This window comes from Aplysia californica, unplaced genomic scaffold (genome assembly GCF_000002075.1).
Source record: "Aplysia californica isolate F4 #8 unplaced genomic scaffold, AplCal3.0 scaffold00192, whole genome shotgun sequence".
In the NCBI taxonomy this organism is placed as follows: Eukaryota; Metazoa; Mollusca; class Gastropoda; order Aplysiida; family Aplysiidae; genus Aplysia; species Aplysia californica.
Window position 1 is genome coordinate 624,469 of NW_004797462.1, and position 11,442 is coordinate 635,910.

Sequence of the window (11,442 nt, forward strand, 5' to 3'; positions counted from 1 at the left end):
ATAATAATAATAATAATAATAATAATAATAATAATAATAATAATAATAACAATAACAATAATGCATTAAAGTAACGCATAGTCTATCCTCGATCAACAACATGCTTTGTGTGCTTTACAACTACATTTACCCCAGAAGACTCAAAAACACTTAGAAACATTCTCTGCTTCCCAGGAAGCACACAGTGCAAGCAACCAATTAAACGTTTAGATAACCTTGCGCTTTCTAAAGCAGGGTACCGATTCCCACCAGGGTGAAGTGAGGAAAAATTCGTGGAAATTGCCTTTCCCAATGACGCAACTTCGGGCCGCTGGCAGGATTACACGGTTTCATAATAGGTGTTACAACGACTGGACGGTCAATAACAAGGCACACATACCCAAAAATGTTTAAGTATTTGACAAGTTAATTTTTTCTTAAATCAAATATAGTTGCCATACCACAGACAATTTTCTCAAAGATTTTTATTCTCTCTACAAAAAAGCGTCCTCACAAGTAAAGGGTGGATTTTTCCAAATATCACCACCGGGGCGGAAGAAATTCTTATGTTATTTCATTTCTCAAACAGAAGTTCTTTAAAAACACTCTTTGCTCAGGCTCTTTTCACAGACACGTCAATCCCTTATAACAGTGTCACACAGGCTCTAATGTAACAATCACCGTCGGCATTTTGATGAAGTTTTTTGTTTGTTTTTTAGGGGGGGGGGTTGTAAAGTGGCTAAAATGTAAGATTGAACCATCTCGTGATATACATTCGGTGTCTTCTGTAACGGACAGTAGAAAAGGTGGTAACAGTGTATGCGTATAATTGACCATTTTGGTGCGTCCTATACAAATACGTATTACTTCTTGTTGATAGGGCTACTCTGCGGCGATCAACAGATTAGCTTTCGGAAATATCTCTCGTGAATGCCTTTGGTGCGTCTTTATGAATTACGAAAAAACAAAAATACAGCATGTACAAAGCGTTACAGGTTTTGGTACAGACACAGCTCGATTGAGGGTTGAGGGGGTCGAAAGGGAGAGGGAATGTGCATTTTGTTCTTTTTCAATCTATCTTGCTGTTTCCACTCTTTAGCTAAAAATCACTCTCGCTTCAGTAGACGCCCTCGCCCCCTATACCTTCCTCTCCAGATTTGGCAGGCTCCGTGCCGAAGAACAATTGGGTCACTGAGCTCTTTTTCTTTTTGAACACGTCTCGAACGTCCGTCCTTCTCTCCAGGCGGTCTTGAGACCTCTGAGAGACAACGGTCAAAATTGCCTGATTGTTTTCGTCGTCATCTTCATCCACCTCTTCCAGAATATTATCTGACCCAAGATACGTATCAGTCACACTCAAGCGGTGTCTGTAAATGTTAAGTGCGTTGCCGAGATGGTTAATTCTGTTCCCTCCCCCAGCCCCTTCTCCTTGTGCTGTGCGGATAAGATCTCCCAGAGAGCACCGTCGGTTGTGTTGACCTCTGGGTTTTCCCGTAGCTTCTTCCATACTGTGAGATCTCCGCTGCATGAGAACTTTGGAAGATTTCTCCTTCACCTGGCTGCCTCTTACATCCTCTTTAGACAAGGAGCCTTCATTGGGTCTTTCTCCAACCGTTTCGTCGGGATGATTTGCTCTGTACATTTCCCGCAAGTGGTTGATGTCTTGGGCGCTACACAACGGTGTCGATGCCGGAACAGTGCCATTGAAATTTGACAAGTCCATGTCGTAACTTCCGGAGCAGTTAAGACTGAGACCAAGATCTGAAAATCTGCAATTGAGCACGGGGAGTCCAGATTAGTTTGAATTTTGGGACCCCTGAAACAATGGTTCACAAATTTTGAAGAAAAAAAATCATAAACCCAATGACTACACCTTAAAAGCTTGATTGGAATGTTTCAGGGTTCACAATGTGTGAGAATGTATTCGTTCTAATGCTTGCGAGCTATACAAAAGCTATATTTTATCGTTCAAATAACACAGAATAGATCTAGATCAACTTTAAGAATATCTTCTCCAGGATTGCCTTTGAGAGCAATCGAAGCACTGTTCAGTAGCACATGTTTGTGACTCAACGTAAAAGGGTATCCAATTAACCAGGTTTAAAAAAAACACTAAATAACGAGCTTGACCTGGTCATCAAGCATCATAACTAACATGTCTACATAACAACAATGAAACCCTATGACAGTGTCAAACAACAAAATAGACAAGAGGCAGGACTTATTTTCAGCCTCTATAAACTAACAAACCATAATCGACAAACATTCGCACAAAACTGGACCCCCCCACCCCCCCCCCCCCTACCCGCCGCCTTTTCCAGAATCAAGAACCTCAGAACTTGGCTTGTTCTCCCCCATCCCTATACCTGTACATGGCTACAGAACAGTTGCAACAAACTATTAAACACCACTCCATAGCACTAGGCTGAAATGCGCGAGTTGCAGGTGTGTCTAGGACAATAACAATAACAACAACAACCACAACAACAGCAACAGCATCACAAGCAAAGCAACTAATAACAGCCAAATGAATGCTATATGACACAAAACCTTGGCATAAAACGAAAAAAGGCACCACGTCAAAGTACAACTGTACATTGTTTGGAAGTCGTGTGAGGACGTACCTGTGGCCCCACACCATCTCCGTAGTGTGGTACGACTTGCGAGCCTGGAAAGGCGTGCTGGTAGACACACACACGCCGTCGATGACGACAATCAGCTCGTACTTGCCGCTCAGGAGCTCATCCCTGGAGATACACCAATTACACTGAAGAAACACCACACAGCGTGGTTTTGCTGTGTATCTGAAAATATTGCTTCTCTGAGCACCGTTGAAAAACGAATCTAGAATGACGGAATCTAAACGCACAAAGTTTGAAAGGTATATTTGACAACTTTTGAACCTATAACTGAAAGCAAGAGTTTTGTATAGCTTACGTTTTCAATGTGTTTGTCGGGTTTACTTACTAATACAAGAGGGAAAAAAAACGAATTTGAAATTTCTTTGAGCTCTTTGAGTTGTGACAGCTGACCTCATGCTACACCATTCCTACATCCGAATACAAGGTAATCTTAATAAAAGATGACAAGATAAATTCAACCTAAGATTAAAGTGTAAGACTCCGGTAGATTTGTCAACGATGCGTTGATTTGCTTTTTTGGTGTTTGCTGCTGTTTTCGTTTGCTTCGGATTTTTTTTAGCCTAAAGCCCTTTGAAACTCCGAGCAAGACTTTTGGAAGACAGAACACGCATTTTTCTAAATACAGCACATTTTCCAGAGAAAAGAGTCCAGAAAAAAAAACTGACTAAAATATGCCAATTCCAATCTCAGCATCTACCTTTTAAAAAGGGCGATTAATAATTAAAAACATTCCTACCTTGAAAGGGACCACAGAGCTGACGCTTCGTCCACTTTGTGCAAGATTTGAGTCGGCCAGGAGAGGAAGATCTCATCTCTGCCACTTTCCGCCTTGAAGCTCACTTGGTAGGACCTCACAGGAACAAAAGTTCCTGCAGATTTTACATTAATTTTTTTTTAAATTATAAAACAGAGTTACAATAAACAAAGGTTCTAAAAGTATGAATTCGTGAAAAAGTCAACTTGAAAAAGGAGTCTAACAGTAACACCCTTGACTTAATAAAAACTAAGAGGAAAAACTGCACTCTGCGACAAACCACAAAAAACAAGAAATAGAGCATCATAACATAGTCAAACCAAAGCACTCAAGGAAAAAGGAGCTTGGCGAATATAGAACAGAATAATACAACCTTTTCATCGATTTTATCAAATAAGATTGTGTGTTAAAGTGGTAAATGTTGCTCGCAAAAAATGTGGGTTCAGTCTCAAAGGCAATTGTTTGTAATTGGCTTTTCTCGGGGGGGGGGGGGTTGTTGTTGTATTTAGTAATTTACTTTCTTTTGTTTTGTTTTCTGGGGTAGTGGGGTGAGAGGGAATTTCATTGAATACCTCAATTTTGTACTATACACCAGCTGATATATCACCTGAGTTAACAGTGAAGTCATTTACAGTAAAGCCACGTACCATCGTGTGATCTGTACTTCTTAATTAGAAATCCTTTAGCGTGAGCCCCGGCAATTTCTGACTTCCTCATGTCTCCAACCCTCACAGAGAGCTGCAGGTGAGTGTTGTCTTCATAAATACACACCTTGTCGCTAAACAACACAGTTCCGCTCCTCCTGGGGGTAAGAGCATGCAATGATTAAGTTTCTAGAGCAGAAAATCTTGAGGCTGAAAGTATATATGACAAAAAGTCAACTGATCCTAACCTATATCTTAAAACACCTATCCCTACTCCAAAAGTAAATCATGATGACCGCCACATATTGTTACTAATTCAAAGCCTTCTCCGATTTCGAAACTAACGCTTAGCTCAGTGGATGCTGAGCAGGTCTTGTTCCTCCTTTACAGTCAGATTTTTTTTCATTAGCGATGGACTGTAATATCAGGAGAGCCAGAGGACAACATAAGAACATGGACTGGCCTGGATATGGCAGAATGTGCAAAGGCAGTTCGCGATCGTGAAAGATGGAGGGTCATTACACGTCAACCTTCGGGTCAGAGATGACACCTCCAGATGATGTAATTGCAACTGTTTCATGCCCCACTCGACACAAATCTATGTAGATGGTGTATAATGTGGGTAACGTTGATCCTGCCTGTCACGGCTAACCCGGGCTAAGGTACAATGACCCAGGAGGCAGGAGATGCCCCATAAAAACACTCCCACCAGAGGAACTAAAATAATAAGTCTCCTCCTTATGACGGCGAAACGCCTACTTGTTCCACCACATACGCCCATTCTCGATAGAGGAATAAATGGAAAACACAAGAACATTGTTTAAAAATGAAGTTCCTTTACGATAAACTGAAAAAGGTGGTGGATACCTTTCATGCCCGACACTTCCACTGTTGTTTATTTTAGAAAAGCATGTATCTTGTCCTCTTTCCATGTGTGGCGTCATCTAAACCCCCCTTCCAACTGAATGCTGCTTCTCTTTTGTTGGCAGTTTTGCAGAATTGAATTAAATGCATCCAAAGCAAAGTATTCCAAGGATTTAAATATATTATACACTTGGCAACTTAGAAACACGTTTGTCATTTTTTCCATAAAACTGCAACAGCTACAGAGTTGAAAGTTGGCAAGTACCTGCGAAAAGATAGATAAGCCCCCAAGACAGAGCTCGATTTTTTATTTATTCATTTCCTGAATTTAGAAAAATATATTTAACAAAAAGTTCTCGTCCTTCTTTGGCCTTTGTGATTATTCCACTGAGAAATGAAACAAATCTGCGTAGCTGGCCTTCACAACGGAAGTGCCGGAAGTGATATTTCGCGAGGCGCATTTTGTTTTGAGAGTATAGATCTCGTCCTTCTAAACTTTTGCATCTCTCAAGATTTATTGCTCCATCCCGGTAGAATGTAAATATAGTAGGCCAATGACTTTCAGTTTATGTTAATGCACCGATCATTTCTTTCATCGAAAGGGGGCCCTGCTAGTTTGTATAATCTTAAAGAATAGTGTTTAATTGAATGCATTTTGATCGAATGGTTTGCAGCCTTGCATATAGAGATCCATGACTCCGCTGCAAACTATAAAGCAACCGTTTGACTTTCAACTTCTGACATTCAACCGAACGTCAGTCGGTCTTCACACAGCTCCCCTTTTCGTCATCACTCTTAACTGATTGCATTTCAGTTTAACGGGCGGGTGTATTGATCGAATGACTGGCTTGACACAGTACACAATGTCTCACCTCTTCGCTCTCCTTGTTTTCGATACCACCACACTAGCCAAGGCGAACTGAAGACCGGCTCCAAGAATAGACTGTAACATGACGGCCAAGAACACCCCTGGGCACTCCTCGGTCTGAGAGCGGAAGCCGTATCCGATAGTGGTCATTGTCTCGATAGAAAACAGATAGGCACTGGTAAAGGAATTCACGTTCTCCACACAAGGCGTTATCGTTGAGTTGGTCTCCAAATCTCCGTGGAGAGACCCTAACAAGTAGTAGAAGCAAGCGAAGATGACCCAAGTGAAGACGAAGACCCCGACGAAAATAAGAATGTTCCATCTGGGGGGAAAAAAACATGGTGACAAAAGGCGATCAGTTTGGTTGCAAATGTTCTACTTGGGTTTATAGAGGAATATCGGCATAATGAATAAAGGTCATTTAGTCACGGGACAAAGCTTTACTTGTTTGCTCATTTCAGTACAGAGAAGAAGCACATCAGGCCATTTACTTTAGTCCTGGGGGAAAGTAATACAGATAGACAGAAAAACAGTGTAAGGGGGAATAGGGATAAAACAAGACAGACAGATGAGACAGAACAAAAGAGCCACAAGCCTTAAAAACGATTATTCAAAGTTATCTATTTTGTATAGAAACCTGATTACATTAAAATTTGATATTATTGTTATGGCCACATGAGAAAGCATAAAAGAGGACAAGTAAAGCTAAATACAAAACAGACTTGTCATCTGTTTTTAAGATAAAGGAAATGAGTGAGATGAAAAACTGTTGACCGCACTCACTCGCTGATAAAACTTCGTGTATACGAGTGATCTGGCGTCGTGTAGACTGGTGTCTGACAGTCCTAACCGTTTCTAACTGGTCATTACGGCACTGTCTGACCTTTCTCAATTTCACAGGGCGTTATAGATACGTGCCTTGTGTGGCGCTAATCGCACAGCTTGTATTTTTCCGCAGTGAAATAACACCAGCCGTGCCACGGACACGCCTCGCTACATGGTTCGGTAGCAATGCGGAAAGGTTAAAGTTGAAAACATAAACACAGTTATGTGGTTTATTATGGAGTGGAATGAGTGTGTTCCCAGTGAGTGGATATTAGCCTATGAACAATAATTGTTCTATTGTGTTGTCTTTTTATGTTCTTGTTGTTGGCTTATTAATAATATGTTTGTTACTGCTTTCGTCGTCGAAGTTCTTTGTTCGCTTGTTTATTTTTCGTTTGCGATATACCTGTCCATTGTTGATCTTTGAACAGCTTTCATTGCTGATTTTGTTTCTCGTGCTCTCATTTTTTGTTATTTCTATTTGTGTCAGTGCTGCTAATTCTTGTGCCAGTTTATTTACAAGTGAGTGCATTGTTCGCGCGTGAGTGCAGGAAGATGTACGACAGAATTTAGGCTCAGAGCGAGAAGGAGAGGGAAGCTGGGCATAACGATGATGATGAGGGCGATGAGGGGGAGGAGAAGGGAGAGGAAGAGGAGGAGGAGAGGGAGGGAGAAGGAGCTGGAGGGGAAAAGGTGTTAGGAAAAGACGACAAAGAGGAAGAAAGAGGTTGAGTAAGAGAAGTAAGAGAGTAAGAGTAGCTGCGGATACAAAAGAAGATAGCAAGTTAATAGCACGATGATTAAAAATTTTGCAAAGAACACAGAAAGAAATTAGATAAATGAGAAAGAGCAGAAAGGAGTGGGGGGTCACAGGAGTAGAAAGGGGGGGGGGGCAAGGAGGTGGCTCAAAGAAGATCAGGAGAAGGACGATTAAATTAACGAAACGTTATTTAACTTCGAGGTCTAGGAACAGCTTCCTTACCTCCATTGTATGTCGATGAGCGTGGTGTAGATGTCGCTCATGTACTTCCGGTGTTTGTCTGGCACTGAGACAGACACGATGTTGTGACCGGCACTGCGCATCAACCTCTTTCTCGAGAGGTGTCTGTCTACCTGTCGTCGGCGTCTGCACAGATTCATGGTTCACTTTTTCTGTTTCTGGCAGCAGAGTTGAACGTTCTTTGTGTCACTCATATGCCATCTGCAGGGTGGGAAAATTGCATTTGCTGTTAAGAGTACATTTTAGCTTGCTAGACAGCTGAGGGAGGTGAACTCAATTCTATTTTTTGGTTCGTTGAAAGCCATGTGAAAACGTCCTTTGACAAAAGAATAAGGGATCTACATTCAGGATGGTATTCTCTTCAGTAAAGGAATCATTTTACTGTAAGAGTCATGGGCATAGAAACCATCAGACTAGCGGACGTGTGTTTAAAGAAATACGTGCAGCCCAGATATACGACACACAAACAGAGGAAGACGGCAAGGCAGGCAAACTGTAAACAATTACAGAGTGTGCCCATACACATACACTTACACACACACACACACACACACACACACACACACACACACACACACACACACACACACACACACACACACACATATATATATATGTACACACTCCCAAATACACACATGCGCACTAGAAAACATCCCAATGTGGACTTTCGACCATCTTCAAGATTAAAACCTTGAATGGACTTGGGAGCAGCTGAAGAAGTGCTTCAATGGTTAAAAACTTGATAGCTTGAACTCACTTCTTCGAGAATTGCAAAGTAAGTAAAACAAAATACTCTGTGTGTCATATCCAGAGAGAACCGTATGCCTTTTGTGGAAATTGATGCAGTCTTGAGTATGTTAGTCGTACATGGACCCTAGTGAATAACAAAAGAATATTATGAGATTAGCTGGTGCTGTATAATTGACCATGTTTCAGCAAATTGTGTCCGACGAACTGTGTAATTATTGCACACTTCATTTAATAAAATGGTCGTTAGTTACGCGTTTCTAATCGCCGATTGCCGAACAGTATGTCAACGGAATGCAGTGTTATCCCTTGGATTTCCTCTAATATTCACGCCACCATCTGGTAAAAACAAGGGTACACAGTGGTCTTTTCTTGCCCACAAGCGTGCCGGTATATCAAAGTCTTGCTTTGCAATTCATAATTAATCAAAATAGATCATATCGTTCCAGGAACTCTCTTAATCCAGATTCATGCTATACACCTGTGCAAGTTTATAATGAACAACCATATTGTTTTTATTGAGTACTGTATAAAGAAAGACATTGATTACAGGCATGCTGCCCACTAGGTAGCTTTTGTAACAGAAACAAAAGCTTTGTTTGTTTGTTTGTTTGTTTATGTGTTTGTTTGTGCAAACAGAAGCACATCGACACAACAATGGTCACTTAGTGCTGGAAGAAAGTAAGACAGACGGACGGAAACAACAGAGGGAAAGTAAAGATGTAGGACCTACCAGTGATGCCCTCCAACCGCCAACATACAAATGCTTTAAAAAAATTATATAGATCTATTTATTCTTGCTTCAGATGCGCTTTTTTTTTTACCTGGTACTAATTAGAATGGTAGCGTGAACATTAGAGGAAATCCAAGAGATAGTGGAGACTGTGTGCAAGTAGCTGCCGATACGGCCTTTTGATGGGGTATCTGGGGCAACTTTTAGCTGAGTGCTGAAGTGGGGAATAAGTGGGCACGAACACGTGGAAAGAGGGAGGAGGCGTATGAGCAATAACGGCCTGCATTATACCACTACATGGATCTATCTATTTTCTAAAAAGACTCAGTGCTCAATTTGCTTCATTTTGTAGGACGAGCCACTTTGAGAATGTGAATGCTTTTCACTATGATTTGTTCGAGAAAAAGAGCAGTCACGTGTTTGAGGGCGGGAGAGGGGTGAAAGGGGACAGGAAAGTTCCGCTAGACCCCACATTTCTGGAGCCTGTGAATCTGGCATTTTCCGGACAACTGTGTTTTTCTACATGTATTTTTTTTTTACCTGGTATTAATTAGATGGTGGCGTGAACATTAGAGGAAATCCAAGAGATAGTGGAGACTGTGTGCAAGATCCTCTACCATGTCCTCACACACTCACTCCTCGGGGAAGGGGGGATATTTGACGATGTGTACTTTTGTGGTTTTAGTCTGCCTCAAAACAGCACTTCCAAGGCCCGTTTGTAAATGTTTGACACAATAATCCGTCTTGAAGACGACGTGAAATGGAGCAACTTCTTTTCTGATTTTAACAAAGTTGTCATCACATCCTAAGTAAAAATGAGTGTTTGGGGCCTCTGTGTTTACATATTTTACCTAAAACCAAATTTTATCAGTCATAATTGACCCTAGGTCCCTAAAACTCTGCATTGTGGAAAGTGTACATAAACGGTGCATGTGGATAGAGATTTTGAGTATGAAACAATGTTTGTCAATGAAAAATGAAACACGTTGTCATTTACATGATCGTGGCAAAAGGCTTCATTTTGCTTTGGTGGTCTTAGTGGAAGTCGAAGAATGCGGTTACGAAGATGGGCTTTATGTGTTTTAGTATTATTCGGACAAAAAAGGTACGAAAGTTATTTTAAAAAGCTGATACTTCCATTAAAACATAGAAACGTGAGTTGCTTCCTGGGGAGGATAGAACAAATAAGTCTTGTCTTTCCACAGCCTTTCTTCCAGTTGGCCTACTTGTATATTTACGATAAGGATGAGGGTTCTGGATCAGGCATTGCTTTGTGTCTTCTCTTTATCCGAAAGCAAAATCAACACACATTAATAACGTGGAAGCGTAAATGTCACGTTTGTTCAAAAGAAGACTCAATGTGTGTTCAGTAAGAACGAAGAACTGAAACCAAAGCCAGTATACTGAGTATGTGTGACTCCAAGCGACACAAGGTCGAAACTCTGCCGAGGTCATTGTTAATAATAACATTATTTTGGTCATGAATAGAAACACACAGCATGTTAGGCCAAGAGAAAAACAAAATTCACCTCACACGTAAATGAAAAATACGAAGAAAGTGTACTGAAACAAACGAATGTTTATTTTGTTTTGTTCGCTTTCTGTTGTTTTTGTTTTTGCTCAAGGCACGAACGAATTACCTGGCTTCACTTTTCTCCTGGCTGAATACAAACTACACTGACACGGTGAAAATAACTCCTTTGCTGCATTTTATTCCACATGTATCCAAAGGTTCACAACTTGTGTTCGGAGTGCTTACATATGCATTTGGCCGTTCACATGATTAGAAAGACGACTGCGAAGTCTGATTATGGAATTTTGGTGCAGATTTACTCAATAGTTCTTAGCAATTATCATTACTAGCATATTTTATCAAAATCATCCAGTTCTGTGACAAGAAAGAGGTGTGTTCATGAAGGTCTACGATTGCCGTGAGTTGAGAACAGGTGAGAAGGAAATGAACACATGTCGTCATTAGTCTGAAAAGCGTAAACATCGTATCACAGGAGAATATCTTAACGTTTACAAGCTTAACATAACAGCTTAGTGGAGGATTTATCACAAACTTTCTGGAAATACACACACTGTATTATTATTATTATTGAGATATGAATGATTTCCAAGGCCACAGCTGTTCTGCCGTATTACAACCTGCCATGGCAAAGTGAAAGTGTTTGCAATATGTCACCTCGAGGAAAAAATGCTGGTTTTACCATACGATTTTGTGAGGTAAAAGTAAAAGCAAACTGACAAATGTTTTGAAAATATTAAAATGTATTAGGCTCCTTAAACTCCCACCTCCCCACCATCATTCTTTCTCCCCTCTCTTTCTTTTCTTTTCTATCCTACACTCTCTCTCTCTCTCTCTCTCTCTCTCTCTCTC

The 11,442-nt window shown here is 40.8% G+C and overlaps 1 protein-coding gene across 4 annotated transcripts in view; it reads right to left on the bottom strand.

The window, feature by feature from the left end:
- Positions 1–444: 444 nt before the first annotated feature.
- Positions 445–11,442, bottom strand: part of LOC101847038 (inward rectifier potassium channel 2) — a 15,479-nt gene continuing 4,481 nt past the window's right edge. For 3 of the 4 annotated variants that reach the window (XM_005098731.3, XM_005098730.3, XM_005098728.3), the window contains exons 2-7: positions 7,559–7,777; positions 5,756–6,073; positions 4,023–4,177; positions 3,358–3,490; positions 2,604–2,726; positions 445–1,748 (exon numbers count right to left, since the gene is read on the bottom strand). In XM_005098731.3, coding sequence (XP_005098788.1) covers positions 1,097–1,748; positions 2,604–2,726; positions 3,358–3,490; positions 4,023–4,177; positions 5,756–6,073; positions 7,559–7,716 — 1,539 coding nt within the window. In that variant the 5' untranslated portion in view covers positions 7,717–7,777 and the 3' untranslated portion in view covers positions 445–1,096. Of the gene's footprint in view, positions 1,749–2,603; positions 2,727–3,357; positions 3,491–4,022; positions 4,178–5,755; positions 6,074–7,558; positions 7,778–10,699; positions 10,931–11,442 lie in introns of those variants that run through there. The other variant, XM_005098729.3, reaches the window with a different exon arrangement.